At 39.0% G+C, this 16,694-nt stretch overlaps 1 protein-coding gene across 5 annotated transcripts in view; it reads left to right on the top strand.

The window, feature by feature from the left end:
* The window catches only part of ASXL3 (ASXL transcriptional regulator 3), a 195,349-nt gene that overhangs the window by 18,281 nt on the left and 160,374 nt on the right, over positions 1-16,694 (top strand). For 2 of the 5 annotated variants that reach the window (XM_027525827.1, XM_027525826.1), the window contains exon 2: positions 15,350-15,432. In XM_027525827.1, coding sequence (XP_027381628.1) covers positions 15,350-15,432 — 83 coding nt within the window. Of the gene's footprint in view, positions 1-15,347; positions 15,433-16,694 lie in introns of those variants that run through there. The other 3 variants (XM_027525831.1, XM_027525828.1, XM_027525829.1) reach the window with 2 other exon arrangements.

Genomic DNA, 16,694 nt, shown 5'->3' with positions numbered 1-16,694 from the left:
ACATATCACAGAAACCTGTGGTCTATAGAAGGCCTGTAGGTTATATCACTAAAATATTGGTGTACCTGCTTCATATTTTTAAATGTTGGCCCTGTTTCTGAAGCCTGGGATTCAGAAATTCTTTTAACTATTATTCATCAGAGTTGAGTTCTGGGTAAAGACTTCTTATTGTGGGAATTATTTATAGCTTTGCCTGGAGAGTTCCTAATTTTATACAATTGTTTAATCTTTTAACTATTGTCTGTGGATGATCAAAGTGCATGCCTGACAAAGGACTAACTCTGAATTTCTGAGTTTTATTTGGTTAAGAATTGGGGTTACCAATGAAAAAGAAGTAAGTTTTCATAATAGGTATTCTGCTACTGAGAGTCTTCCCAGGTGGCTCAGTGGTAAAGAATCCTCCTGCCAATGCAGTAGATACAGAAGACATGAGTTTGATCCCTGGGTCAGGAAATCCCCTGGAGGAGGAAATGGCAACCCCACTCCAGTATTCTTGCCTGGAGAAACCCATGGACAGAGGAGCCTGATGGGTTATAGTCCAGGAGGTCACAGAGAGTCAGATCCAACATAGTGACTAAACAACAAAACTTCAGTATCTGCAGAAATAGAATGTTCCCCATTAAAATCAAGGTAGAGAAGAGTTTTTTTCAAAAGAAGAGAGTAATATGTTCACAAAACAAGAAGTCTAATACATCACCTCTTCCTTACCATTTATTTATCTTTTTTTCATTCATTAGGTATAAGTTTTTCCATGTGCCAGGTAATTGGATATAAAGCAATGACCAAAAAAGAAACAAAATACCATGATGACCATAATTACTTCCACGGACTCTGACTTATAATATCATCACTGGAATAGGATAGGGAAGGGTCATTTCTATGTAGACTAAACTAGCATTTTGAATGAAGATAAAAAAAGACATGGGTTAGTCTCCTTTGTAAGTCATTTCTAAATGAATTTGATGCTTCCCACCCTCCCCTCCTCAGCAATAGTAAACCAAAGGATAAGTGTCTCTAGAGATGATGATGGCATGTTTTATTGTATTTCATTTTGGTGTGTGTGTGTGTTCAGTAAATATTTGTTAAATCAATGAATTATTGAGGAGATGGTGCTGTTGTTTAGCTCCAGTCAGGAGAAGAGTTACTATTAACTGTGACAAAGCAAGCATCATTGTTTTTGTCATTCTTCAACATTTAAGAGGTCAGAATCAAGTAATCCCATATAACAAAGTCATTTTCTACAATTATCTCAAGATATATTCTGCAACTAATTCCTTCTGGCAGCTGCATCTGGATGCTGTGTCATTTCAAGCTAGTCTGTAAGGATAACACTGAGGAATTCTGACTCAGATTGAATGATGAATAATCTTTGCTTTGGAAAAAATTCAATATACCTGCATTTTATTTTCTCTACTGTGCTTTACAGTAGAGGGTATATAAATGTGTCTGCTGATGTTTGAATATTCATTTTTATTTTGTTTTGAAATTGATTTTAAATTAAATATTATATAATTTATATTATATATGTATCCATTATATGTTTAATGATATAAAGATTATCTTAATATACAATTTAAAGATTATGAAAGTAATTTGTGCTTCTAAATACAAAAATATTTTAAGAATATGAAATTTCCTCCTTCAGCTTTTGCTTTTCTGCCACTGTCTAGGGTAACAATTGTTAGATGTTTGAATATTTTTATCTGGTGTGAATGTGTGTGGGGGGGGGTTGTGGGTGTATTTGTATGTACACCACATGTACTTGTATATATGCCTCTTCTATATGTATTATTTTTAAGCTTGTTTATATTTTTTACTCATCACTTTCTCATGGATATCGTTCCATATCAGTACATGTTTTCCTTCCAATGTCTGTGTATTATTTTGTGGGATGTATGTGCCTTCATTTATTTAACCTTCTCTCTCTTAGATTGTATTTTTTAAAAAATAGTTTTAGAATGATGTTTTATTGAATGTGCAGGATGAGCTGAGGATTTCTGTATGATAAATACCTAACGATAGACTGAAAGTGAAAGTCGTTCAGTCGTGTCGGACTCTTGGTTAGCCTTTCCCTTGTCCAGGGGATCTTCCTGAGCCAGGGATCAAACTCAGGTCTCCCGCATTGCAGGTAGATTCTTTACCAGCTGAGCTGCAAGGGAAGCCCAAGAATACTGGAGTAGGTAGTCTATCCCTTCTCCAGTGGATCTTCCCGACCCAGGAATCGAACCGGGGTCTCCTGCGTTACAGGTGGATTCTTTACCAATTGAGTTATCAGGGAAGTCCAGAATGATAGAAAGATTTGAAAAATGGGACCACTTATTACATTTTCATAGTACTGTTCAATTACTCTCCAACTAAATTTGGACTTTTTGCTACAAGGTATCATGTGGTGGTGGTGAAACACTTGTAGGTCAGGAGCATGAGTTTGAATCTCCCCTCTGCTTGTTACTTGGGACTAGCCTGGAATAAGTGATTTAATTTATCTGTATCTCAGTTTTCTCATGTACAGGAAAATAATACCTACCTTGATTGGTGACTATGAAAATGAAATATTTTAATGTAAGTCAGGTTCTTATAAAAGCGTCTCATGTATTTTTATTAAAAATTCTTCCCAGTATTATGTAAGTACTATCTGCTATTGTTAACATGAGCACCTTGTAAGGATTCCCAAGATAAGGAAACTTTGGGTCTCAGCTGATTACTCCTTCATAATGTTATACTGAAGAGAACACTGACCTTGACCAGAGACTTCCATATGGACTGGTGTTTATTCTCCTACATGTGGACAAAAATACAAATTAAGCTTATTAATTTTCATATTATCTTATTCTACTGCTGCAAGTCTGCTTTTCAGAGTTGTCACATCTATCTGTAGTGCGTACATGCTAAGTCACTTCAGTCATGTATGACTCTTTCCAACCCCATAGGCTATTGCCCTCCAGGCTCTGTCCATGGGATTCTCCAGGCAAGAATACTGGAGTGGGTTGCCATGCCCTTCTCCAGGGGATCTTCCCAAGTTAGGGACTGAACCCACATCACTTATGTCTCCTGCATTGGCAGGCAGGCTCCATACTGCTAGCGCCACCTGCAAAGTCCATCTACCTTTAGTAGTAAAGCATAAATAAACTCCAAGTTGTCATTAGGGTATATACTCTTTAACTTAATCATATTAGATCTTGGGAATACTGTCTACCTAATTAGTCTCAAGTATTATATTTTTGAGCTTCCCTAGTGGCTCAGACAGTAGAAAAATCTGCCTACAGTGTAGGAGACTTGGGTTCAGTCCCTGGGTCTGAAAGGTCCCCTGGAGAAGGGCATGGCTGCCACTCCAGTATTTTTGCCAAGAGACTTCCATGGACAGAAGAGCCTAGTGGGCCACAGTCCATGGGGTCACAAAAAGTAAGACACAACTGAGCGACTAAGCACACACACACACATTGTATTTTTATGTTATGCTTAGATTTTGTGAGAGATTCAGCAATATGAACTTACGTATGTTATGTGTTTGCTTTTGTGAAACTCTCATTGAGGACCCTGCCTGTTACCACCCAGTGCCTCTGTATGAATTTCACTTGACATGATCCTCTTAGTTTAGGGATAGGAAACTTGATCTTCTCTGACAAACCAATGTTTCTTTCCTGAAGCTAATAGGACTTAACTGGTTGTTTGTCTCTACATTTTAGCTGCCTTAGAATTAGTACCGTATTCTAGGTCAGAATCACAGCAGCTTGATCACAGGGCATGAAGTTTTGAAATATTCCCTGTATTTTCTTCTTTAAATTAGTGCCTATTTCTAAAAAGAACGTATAATAAAGTAATAGAGAGGTTATATCCTATGTTTTAGATGAGATAAGAAATGATAAAATATGAGCTTGACAGACAAGACACTGAGAAAAATCTGCAGATATGATCAGGGGTGCTGCTCATAACCATGGGGAAAGCCGCAGAGAGCAGGCGGGTAATTTTCCAAGAGCTGAAGCACTTCATGACTGCAGGACTTTGGGAGAGTCAAATGAACACGCCTGCATTTTAGTTGCCTCACCTCTCGTAAGATGAGGCTGTTACTACTTCCCATGATGATAAAGTGGTGGTTGTGAGGATCAAGTAAGCTTGTGTTTATGTTAGAACAGAATTTGGTGCAGGGTAGCTATTGGGTATTTTCTATTGTTATTATTATAAAAAAAGAACAAGAAAAACTTGTTGAAATTACAGACTGTAGGGCTTTATCTCAACTCTCAGTAAAATTCTACAGAGCATTATTAAACAGAAATGGAAGTAGTGATCCCTGGAAGGCATTATGGATTCTCTAAGTTAATTCATGTCAAACTAAATTAATTTATTTTTGATAGGATTATTAGACATACAGCAGGAGGATGCGCCTGGTGGAGTGAAATTTCAGCCAGTCATTTGACGTATTCTCTTGTGGGACTCTTTTAAAACTGATGGGCAAATATGAACTGGGCGATAGTATAATTAAATGATTTTTTAGCAGATTGAGCTTCTGTAGACAAATTATGCTGATTGGCTCATCAGTATCATTTTGAAAGGAGATCCCAGTGGCAACCACATGGTTTGTGGCTTTGTTTTTCCTTGCATTATTCTCCTGTCAGGAATAACTTGGAGGAATCCGTCAAATCATGCTTGTCACATGTGTGGATATCACAAAATAAAAAGGGAAACTGAACAGTTGGACAAGGGAATAATGATTCCAAAAGAAGTTTGGAAGCTTGGACGAACCACCTGCACCTAAAAAGATGAAATTTAACTCAGATAAATATTTCTCCAATTTGTGGATAAAGCAAAATTTACCTGTTACCTTAAATAATCAGATATTAGAGGATGATAGGATTTCAGAGCCTGCAAAAATGGATTGAAACAAACACCAGTGCATAAAGATACGTTTCTGTCTGGCGAGTTTGGAAAATATACCACAGAATTACCCATGTGGTTTCAGAAGCAAATGTTGAACGATCTGGAAGTTTTCGTTGATTGACAGTGTGAGGACTGCTGAAAAAGAGCAAGTGTTCTGTTAGATTGTATTAATGTAATTATATGAGCTAGAGAAATGGAAGTAATAGGTTTACTATACAGATTATGTTTCAGTCAAACTACATTTGGAATATTTATCAATGATATTTAACTAATTTGCTTTAATTAGGATAGTTCTTAAAGATGTGAATTACAGATGACATTAGCAAATTCAAGAATATTCAAGGAAGGATGATTTGGGAGGTAGTCTGCAAGCTATTTCGGAGAGGCAATGGCACCCCACTCCAGTACTCTTGCCTGGAAAATCCCATGGATGGAGGAGCCTGGAAGGCTGCAGTCCATGGGGTTGATAAGGGTCTGACATGACTGAGCAACTTGACTTTCATTTTTCATTTCCATGCATTGGAGAAGGAAATGGCAACCCACTCCAGTGTTCTTGCCTGGAGAATCCCAGGGACAGCAGAGCCTGGTGGGCTGCCGTCTATGGGGTCGCACAGAGTCGGACACGACTGAAGTGACTTAGCAGCTGCAAGCTATTTTATGTGAGGATGGATGTAAGAAACCAAGGATCCATTAGCCTGAAAATAAAAGGCTGGGACTTTCCTGGTGACTCAGTGGCAAAGCATGCACCTGCCAACGCGGGAGACCTGGGCTCGATCTCTGGGTCAGGAAGATCCCCTGGAGAAGGAAATGGGAACCCACTCCAGTGTTCTTGCCTGGGAAGTTCCATGGAGAGGGGAGCCTGGTGGGCTACAGTCTATGGGGTTGCAAAAGAATTGGACACAACTTAGTGACTGAACAACCAAAGGGAGGCTGGGCCCCTAATAGTGTTTTCAAACAGGTGGCATTATATCATATGAATAAATTATTGGATCCCATTTTAGAAATTCATGTAACACAATTACCTTACTTTAGGCTTCCGTGGTAGCCAGGTGGTTGTAATTGAATATTAAATATTTGTCACATTCAAAGGCAAAAACCAGGGCTACATAGCAGAAGTAATAGGAAAGCATAATTTTTGCTTGGTACACAGAAGAAACATTGTAATAATCAGTAGGTTCTGAATAGGCCATCTGCACATTTCTGTGGTATAAGAGTATTTCTTCTTCATTAAAGAGATGTCTGACTTTTTAAGACAGGTTTCATATGTATCTTCATTTAAATAATGATTAATGTTTTTCTTTTACATTTTTTGGAACATTGTGGAAATTCCAGGTCTCTCACTAGTGTTTTCTTTCTATGTGTCAAAGGAATGTCAACTGTTTGTCAAGCTTAGAAAATTACTGAGGTAGAGCAAGCTTGCCAAAATCCCCCAGGAAATTAGAAGTCATCTCTCAGTTGCATAGAATTTTACCTGCAGATTTAGGTAGTGGTCACTGTCTGAACTGTTCCAGGCTTCAGAAAACTGTACTGAGCCCTGCTCAGGTTTTAGGAGGCTGAGCCACCAAAATAATTTTACTGTAAGAATTTCCTTCTGATGGACATTCTATAGATCATAATTGCAAGAAAGTTCATCTTTAAGTATATGTTGTTGGAAGTAAGTTGCCGCTTCTGGTATTCTCTATTTTTGCTTGATTTGTAACACAAACACAACTGGATAATTCGTCCCCACAGGGTGCTTTTCTTCCTAGATAAGAGAGCAGTGTCTGAAAGAGTGCCTTAGTGGATAATCCCTCTTGTTAAACACCGGGAGGAAGACTTCGGGTTGGTGAAAGCAGATACGGGGTGGTGCAGGTTTACATCTGAATCCACAGGGAATAAAGTTGACCATGATCGGGGATGGGGTTGGTGATATGTGTCTAACCTGATTTGTAGAAACCCTAGTGCAGCTTAGGCAGGAAATTGCAAAGAAAGACTCCACCTAATGTCCATTATTATTATTATTATTATGTTTCTGTAGCTCCCTTCTTTGTGTTGAAAAGATTCATGTTTCTAGGCTGTGCTCAAAGGAGGCATTTTTCCCAGCCAATAGTATTTAGCTAATGTTTACTAACACATGTTGCAGTAGGCAGTCATTTGGCATCCGGAAATAATCAGTGCTTTACACTCAAGCTCCCATTTAGTCCTCACAAAATTTTTCTAAAGGAGAAAATGAAGAAACTGAGTTCAAGGAGGTTAAATATCCAAGATCACTCAGCTAGTGAGTAGCAGTTCCTGGTTTATCTGACTTCCTTGTTATGCTATCAAAATTCCTAATGTGCAGCAACTCAAAACTAACTTGGTCTCCATCGAAGCCTGCTTAATGGTGCTCTAATCTGATGTTACAGACGTGAATGAGGATCAAGGTCTTCGATCGCACGAGCCTTGCAGTGTCGCTGGAAGAATATCATTAAACAGATAATGCTAATTAAGGACAGCTGTGACAGGCGCTGCCATGGGAAAGTACAGGTTAAACCGTTATCTGAGAGTTCAAGGAAATATCTGATTTGTTCTGAAGTGGGAGATTGCTGAGAGGGGGATGATGAGCTGGATGGTGCGTATAATGTCTTGACTCCAGGCCCACGGTTTCTATGAGAGCCTTGTGCTCAAGACGAGAAGCAATTTAACTTAGTAGAAGGAGCAGACTTCTCTTGGCTAGACCCATTGACTTCCTACTGCCAGGTCTCAGGGACTCTTCATCTTCTTGGACACCTTTTCTTCTAGGTGAAGTTGGCCTGACTCTCAAAGCTTTTATAACAAAATTTTGCATCTTTTAAGTCACACATTCACAGATACTACTACAGCATGTAATTTCCCCATAAAATGCAGGCAAGTAGAGTAGAAAAATTGTGGGTGTCATCTTTGGGGCTTCCCTGGTGGCTCAGTGGTAAAGAATCCATCTGCCAATGCAGGAGATGCAAGAGTCACAGGTTCGATCCCTGGGTCAGGAAGATCTCCTGGAGAAGGAAACAGCAGCCCTCTCCAGTATTCTTGCCTGGGAAATCCCATGCACAAAGAAGCTGGTGGGCTACAGACCATGGGGTTGCAAAGAGTCAGACATGACTTAGCGACTGAACAACAGAGTATTATTTTTTATACCCTTAACTAGTAACCACATATGTTAGAAGTGAAAACCACCTCATTGAGGTATAGATATTGGGCGCTGGGCAAGGTACTATCACTTTTTATGTGATTCATTTTCTTATCTGAATACTACCAGCCATTCAAATTCATGTCTCATCAAAATGACATGGACCTTTGAGGTTTCTCAAGAAGAGTGGAAATAGGGAATATTAAATACATGAAGGCAGGAGGAGAAGGGAAAGACGGAGGATGAGATGGTTGGGTGGCATCGCCAACTTGATGGACATGACCTTGAGTAAGCTCCGGGAGTTGGTGATGGACAGAGAAGCCTGGCATGCTGCAGTCCATGGGGTCACAAAGCGTGGGACATGACTGAGTGACTGAACTGAAATATATGAATCCAGGAGTCTATTGTAATACAAGTAAAACCTCTGGAGACTTAGCAGGGATGAGGTGTCTAATATATATTTGCTGCTTTTATTGTATTTAAACATTGTCATCATCAATATTATCATGTGTGCAAGTCCTGTCCTACAAAGTAGCTTTATGACCTTGGACTAATTACCTCACCTTAGTGCATTTCAGAGGAAGTTAATCCTGTCTCTCCTACGCATTTCACTGAGGTGTCAGGGTCAAATTTTATATATATATATATCTATCTATCTCATATATAAGCAAATGAAACAATATATGTTGTAAGCAAACACTCTTTGATTGTAGAGAGCTATATAATGGTTTATTGTTATAACCTCTGATTCATTTACTGAATACATAAGACCTTAAATAGCTAAACGTTTTAATGAACTGTCAATATGATTTAAGGGAAAATACTTTAATGTTTGAGAAAGATTTAAACCTGTATCATCACTGTGACTGTATTAATAAATTGTAGAAGTCATTTATTGCACAGTTAAATAAATAAGCTCAGAAATTTTTTTTCAGGGCCTGAAGGACCAAATCTTTTACCTTTAGATGAACATTGGTCTAATATGTTTATCTTCAGTTCAGTTCAGTTGCTCAGTCATATCCGACTCTTTGGGACCCCATGGACTGCAGCACGCCAGGCTTCGCTGTCTATCACCAACTCCTGAAGCTTGCTCAAACTCATGTCCATTGAGTCAGTGATGCCATCCAGCTATCTCATTCTCTGTCGTCCCCTTCTCCTCTTGCCTTCAATCTTTGCCAGCATTAGGGTCTTTTCGAATGAGTCAGTTTATCTTAGGGTACTGGAAATGACTTTTCTGGGTAAGCTTTAAAATGTTTGATGTATGGTATTCCTGGACCATACGTGCTGAAAGAATGAACCTAAAACAGAAATCATTCTTAGCATGGCCTGTGTCCTCAGTGATTCAGCAAACATCCCTTTCCTTCTCTTTCTATATTGCTATCTTTTTTTGCAGATTTTTTTTTCTCTTCATATGGGGCATGTAGAAATCTGGGGAAGAGCAGTCTGAGATAGACTCTTGTCTGTCGTGTCTCAAAGTTGCATAAATGTACATGTCTTTGAGATAAGCTCTGATGTAGTTGGGCTTCCCAGGTGGCACTAGTGGTAAAGAACCTGTCTGCCAATGCAGGAGATATAAGAAACGTGGGTTTGATCCCTGGGTCAGGAAGATTCTCTGGAGGAGGCTATGGCAACCCACTCCAGTAGACAAGAGTGGCGGGCTGCAGTCCATGGGATCTCAAACAGTCAACCACAAGTGAAGTGACTTAGCATGCATGCATACAGGCTGATATAAATTAGTCACATTGGTAAGGGAGCTGACATCCAGTGGGTTGCTGACCAGTTCTGCACATCTGTTCATGCCCTCTGGAAAATGCAAGGGAATCCATTGTGAGGGAGGCCATTGAGAGTATGTGTGTTTTGTGTCCTTGGAACACATGGAAAGTCTACTTTGGTTTGAGCAGTGCTGAGTCTGCAGCCTGTTGGGAGTAGCAATGCAGGAGACAGAAGATAGTTGAAAATTGAAAGGACTTTAGTACATGAGAAGGAAGTATGAGAGGCGTAAGATCCAACTCTTAGGGAGACAGAGTCAAGTGGAATCACAAATGTAGCTCTAACACGGGAGAGCAATTTGTTTTAGAAAGAAAGAAAGGGCATTTTATGTAAAGATTGAACACTGTGACAGACTCTGATTTGTATAGAAGAGACAGTGATATCTGGCCAAAGGTTTCTAATTACAGCCTTCTCTTGGCAGCCTTCTCTCAGCTAATAATTCTAGCTACAGATTTTCTTTGGGAAATGGCAGTTTTAGGGGCTTGTTTTTGAGGAAATAAATTATAAAACAGCTCCATTTTCAGCAAGAAAATTTTTGAAAGGGACTAGAAAAGATCATTTTTTAGCCAAAGTAAATAATGTAGGAAAAAGAAAACAGAACTATTGGAAAGGAGACACAATTCATAGTTTTTGTAGAAAATGTGATTTTATACTTCTATGCTATTAGAACTATTAAGAATTCAATTAGCTGTTCATATAGATAATAATTATCACAGCTCAGTGGCTTTTGTGTGTAGCAGTAAAATGTGAGAATATTTTATGAAAAAGTATATTCAGAGTTGCAACCCAAAATATAAAGCACTTAATAAAAAGCCTATTACAGTTTATAAAATAAAACTCAAACATGGAACAATGTGTGTACATTTCCTGAAAGTTTAATTAGAATGTCTCATTTAATTCCAATCTAAGTTTCATTTAAAAATGTAAAGAAGTGAGCAATGAAAAATTTAGGAAGGAATAATGAGAGCCATGTCCTATCCAGAGAGTGAAGTGTATTGTAATGTCACAGCAATTTAAACAGGGTGGTGCTGGCACAGGAATTGACTGAAAGTCAGGGCAACATAGGGGCTTCCCTGATAGCTCAGTTGGTAAAGAATTTGCCCCCAATACAACACACCCGGTTCGATTCCTGGGTTGGGAAGGTCCCCTGGAGAAGGGATAGTCTACCCAATCCAGTCTTCTTGGGCTTCCCTTGTGGCTCAGCTGATAAAGAATCCGCCTGCAATTCGGGAGAACTGGGTTTGACCTGGATTCCCCTCAGTCTGGCCTGGAGAGAAATTCCATGGACTGTACATCCTTGGGGTCACAAAGAGTCAGACACGACTGAGTGACTTTCACTTCACTTCACAGGGGAACATAGCAGGAACTCTGGGTGAGCCCCAGGGACAGTGGTTTGCAGTTCATTTCAGAGACCCTGAAAATTCCCAGAAGTGCCTTTGGCCATTAGAGGGAGTAAGTGCTGGGGGTTCTGAGCACTCTCATCACTACTTTGCGTGCGAAGTCCCTTCAGTCCTATCTGACTCTATGCGACCCCATGAACTGTAGTTCACCAGGCTCCTCTGTCCATGGGATTTTTCAGGCAAGAATACTGGGATGGGTAGCCATTTCCTTCTCTAGGGGAATCCTCCCTATCTAGGGATCGAACCCAAAGCTCCTGCATTGCAGGCAGATTCCTGACCATCTGTGCCTTTTATATTGGGTTTCCACATTGTTATGTTGTTTTCACATCCAGAAGCGTTTTCATCGCCCTAATTGTAATATATGGCAGAAGATGCCTCACTAACCATAAACCAGAAACTGGCTTATGAAACAAATTGTGTTGGGGAATCTTGACCTATATTAATAATAGGTGGGGGCTTAAGTTAATTCTTCACAAGGCTGCAAACAGATGCATTCTGGATTGATTGAAGGGATTAAAAATAAAAGCATAGAATACAAGAAATATTTGTAGATAATTACCTACTCTCTGGATAAAAGGAATGTCTAAGCATAAGAGCAGGTAAAGCCACAATGGAAAAGTCACATAAGTAGTTATGTGAAAATAGAATACTTTATGTGTCTTCATAAATATCCAAAAATAAGTAACATAAAGAATACAAATCTGTTATTAACATGCCCAATAATGAATATTATTTTAATCTATAAATAGCTTTTTACACATTAGTAAGAAAGAGATATCCCATATGGTATTCATTTGAAAAAAAACTTTGTTCTCCTTAGTATTTACAAAAGTATAATTAGAGTAACAATGAATTACAACTTATTTGACCCACCAAGTTGGCAAATATTGTGAAAAAGATAATATTTAATCCTGGCAAAGTTGTGGAGAGAGGCAGGTTCAGTTCTGCTTGGTGAGAGTATAAATTGTTAAAATATTTTTCAAACAGTTGGCAGTGTATCAAGAGACATGACCAAGCTCATATCCTTTGACTCAATAATATTCTAAGAACATTACATTCAGTGTATTCTTTGGGAAATTATTTTTGGTTGTAAACTTACTAGTGCATTTTGTTTTCTATAATACAGGTATGAATTTGCATTTTTCCATTTTTTTCAATCAGAAAACAAAACTTTTAAAATTATCATTATCCATGGTGAACTCTAAAATTGGAATCTCTATATTTTGTCATAATTGTATTGTTATTGCCCAAGACAGTTTGAACCTGTTTTGATTATCTGAAATATTTATTGGCCCTCTTACTAATCTTATTATGATACATAATCTTAAAAATTGTATAGAATCCCACTCTCTTCACTGCTCTATTGCATCCTTGACCCCTGTTTCTAAGGGGTAGGTACAAGGTGGAAAACGATTGGAAGAATATGTTAAATTCAGATTAAGTGTTACATAACAGGAAGACATTTTCAAATGCTAGTTGTATTTGAATATGTCAAGAAAGGTAATCTAGGAAGAGTAATTTTTCAGGACTTAGGAAACACTGCATAGCCAAGACATTGATTCCTGGCATGTGTGGGTGCTTCCTCAGTCTAACATTGGGGGCTGTAGTTTCCCTCTGACTGTGGCTTCTTCCCTCTGTTGTGTTTGAGTATGGCTGCCTGCTAGTCTGATTCATGTCTCTGCCATGTGTCATGTTATTTCAGTGCTATCCATGTTATTGTTCCATGAAAGTAATTTCTATCTTGTTCTCTGAATGCTCCCACAGCTAGTTCAGTGAAGCCTGTTCACACCCAGGACCCTCTCCTGCTCCGTCCCCTTTCTCTGGCTTGCAGGAACTGAGGGTGGCTTCTGGTGTTCTGGGTGGCTTCAGCATTTCCTTCCTGCCTCTCATCCACTTCGCGATGTAATTCTTCGCACTTTTACTTCCTTTGTAGAGTAGGATGTGATGTCATAGAGAAGGGGACAGGGCTATCCAAATTCTCTCAATTGCTGGGAGGAGCTGCCAAGGTGTGCTGAGGGGCCTGTACTCAGGAAGAGAAACAGGGAGTCCTCCACAGTGAGTAACCCCACTTTCGAGTGTACCCAACTTTCCATGAAAACCTTACCCAGTACGCTGGAGTTTCCTCTTCCGCCCTTTCTGGATTTAATCAGTTTGCCTTTTGGACATGCCCAGTTCAGCTCAATATGCCTCCTTTCTCCCCTTTTTTCTCTGCCCGCTCTCTTTTCTGCCATCCCGTGTCTCTCCCTTCCAGTTTCCCTCTTCCTTGCTTGCTTACTCATGTATGTGTGTGTCTATTGACCTTCTGCCCATACCTGCTATGAGAGACCATTGTTCCCAGCATTGCCTGTCCTTGGGGGTGATGCCCACCCTGTATCTAGTCCACGTGACCACAGCATCGCCTTTCAGTAACTCATGAGTATGAACTGTTCTACAATACTGACGGTTCTTTTTATTTCAAAAATTCTGTTGGCTTTTTTGTTTTCATGTCTGTATCTTTCCTGCCTTTCTTTGTAACCTAATCTTTCCCCCTTTTCAGCTCTTTCATGCAGTTTCCTTCTTGCCTTTTTTAAACCAATATTTTTACACTTTTGTCCTCTTCCCTGTACAGCTGTGCCTATGTTTCTCCCCCCCCCCCCCTTTGATAGTCTTCAGTCCATCCCTCCCAATAGTCTCCTCTCTGGAGACAGTTTTCCTTCTTTCCTGTTGACATACTTGTTGCTACGCTCTTTCCAGTGTAGCATGTTTTCGATGTTCTTTAAAGAATTGCCATCTGCAACTAAGGGACTGACCAGACTGGGAAAACCGGGGACATTTTCTGGGAAATAGAGGCGAGGACAGAAAAGTGGCCTTAATGGTGAGGAAGGGCAGGCTGTGGATAGTTCACTAGATAACCACAAGGAACAGAGCCCCAAGGAGCAGAAGCCTTGCCAGTGACTTCTTTGAAATTTAGCCATTGATAGTAGAAGAGATCACAGAGCTCTTTTGAATGTATTTGGAAGCCTTTTCAATTTAAAATTTGCCTAAAAACTTCTCAATTAATTCTCAATTATTATGATAATTCTGGTCTGATAATCATAGTAGTCATAAATTAGGACTCTAGAATCATAAAGTTGCATGGGGCCATGACTTGTGCACAGACTCCTGTACAGAAAATTTAAGTATTGGGTTGGCCAAAAGGTTCATTTGGGTTTTTCCATAAGATGTTCTAGAAAAACGCAAATGAACTTTTTGGCTAATGCAATAGGTGTCATCTACCCTTGGAAGAAGTCGTTGTGAGGATACGTGCAGACTTGTTTTCTTGTACTGGATGTGGTCCTCACAGCCCTTGTTCGTGAGTCGTGTGGGGACCATTGCTTACTGCTTTCACTACGTGTAGTTCAGTCCCGGGGTAAATAAAGAGCCTTGATTGCTAGGACTGGTGGTCTAATGCCCGTGGAAGTAATTAACTGTGTCCCATGTTATTTCCCATACTTTGTTCAAAATATCCCCTCCGCTCAAAAATAAGTAGGACAGATGGGGAGAGAAGGAAAATAGGACTCAGTTCATAAAGCTGAGATGGGCTGAACCGGAAGAGGAAGGGGGTTTACTTGAAATGAATTGGAAAAGGCAAATGAAAGGAAACTGAGCTGAACTGGAAGACACACTGTAATGGGATACTTGGGTTTCTGTGTGCTTTCTCTCCATTTGGGCCACGAAGGGTTTTTGTTGTTTTTTAATACAGAAGAAGTTGATCACACTATGAATCCAGTGAGGTTATTTCTGACTAGTGCTTTGTTCTCTGCTGTTGATGGTATTCAGGCTCATGTTTCCAAGCTTTTAGAAATTTAGGAAACATTTTAACAGCCTGAACACATGACTTTAACAATAAAATGTTAGCAATTTTAAATAAAGGAAATTATATGCATTTACTAACTCGGTGTTTTCAGGTTTCACATTACTTTTTTTGTGGTGTATGCCTTTGTGACATTTTTGCAGAATGGCCCCTGTATGTTGCAGAAACTGCCATAAATGTCCAGGAAAAAATTATATCCTATCACTTGCACACCTGACATGTATCACGTAACCTGATTTTGGCATAATAGCCCCTTCCCCTTTAAAATTTGCATGATTCACACACATTTGCATCTTGTATGTTTCTATGCAGTAATCTAGAAGTCTTATGTCTATCTTTATTTTTTAGGCACTAGAAAAACATCCCAACTCACCAATGACAGCAAAGCAGATATTGGAAGTCATTCAGAAAGAAGGGTTAAAAGAAACAAGGTCAGTATTCGTATTTACATTTTCTGTTTTCTTTGATTAACAGTTGCTACTGATTGCAAAGCAACAGATGTATGTAGCTTTTGATGATGTAGTTGATTGCGAATTAAGTAGCTACCTGCAGAGTCTTTGGTGACTGCCAAATATTTGAGTGACCCAAGATTTCCTTGGGACTACTTGTTCACTTAATAAATTAGACTGATAGAGAATGTACTTCATTAACAAGGAGCAGCACTGTGTGAATTTGCCTATAATTGGAGTTACTCATCTCTCTCGTAAGAGAAGACTTTTGTTTCTGAAAGTGATTACTGAAAGAGAAACGTTTTACAGTCTTCACAGATAGACTCCAGGATGTAAGATGAGCTCACTCTGAGAAAATTCAAATTGCCAGTGAACGTGGTTGAAAATTTAGTCCTCTTATATTTAGAATTACTCTACTTGGATAAATTATTGAGTCTTTTTTTAAAAAAAAAAACAGTTTTATTGAGATAGTCATATATCATAACATTTGCCCTTTGAAAATGTACAATTTGTTCGTTTTCAGAACGTTCCCCCAAACTGTGCAATCATTACCGCTGTTTAATTTTAGAACATTTTCACCACCCTAAGTGAACCCCATACCCATTAGCAATCACTCCCAATTCCCTATTCTCCCCAGCCCCTGGCAATCACTCATGTACTACAGTCTGTGGATTTGCCTATCCTGGACATTTTGTATAATTGGAATTATACACTCTATAGCCTTTTGTGGCTGGCTTCATTTAGCATCATGTTTTCAGGGTCCACCCATATGGTACCATGAATCAGTACTTCATTTCTTTTTGTTGCCAAATAATATTTTATTGAATGGATGTCAACTACATTTTCTTTATCTGTGGTTATCCTTTATTTTTGTTTAGTTATGAATTTTACAGTGTTGGCTTTATCCAGTAGTTTAGGGCCGTATAAATGATATTACTCAAAGAGAAGAAAGCAATTTGTTATAAGGTAAAATAACCATAGAGCTATCATATGTGTATCTACTCATTCATGTTACATAAACTAAATTTTTTTTAATTGTATAATGTTGCCTACCTGTAAGTCATTGACAAGACAGTGGTCTCAGCCTGGTGAAAATTTAATCCGCTGAGTTACCTTTTGAATCTGGTAACTGAGATAGCATCTGCAGAGAGCAATCAATGTCCTCCCAAGACTAACTTTTCCGACAAAATTGGTATTACCTGAAACTCATTACTATAACCTGTGAGTCACATTGGCTTCTAGCT

The sequence above is a fragment of the Bos indicus x Bos taurus genome, chromosome 24 (assembly GCF_003369695.1).
Source record: "Bos indicus x Bos taurus breed Angus x Brahman F1 hybrid chromosome 24, Bos_hybrid_MaternalHap_v2.0, whole genome shotgun sequence".
Lineage (NCBI taxonomy): Eukaryota > Metazoa > Chordata > Mammalia > Artiodactyla > Bovidae > Bos > Bos indicus x Bos taurus.
This window is presented reverse-complemented; position numbering and strand designations above follow the sequence as displayed.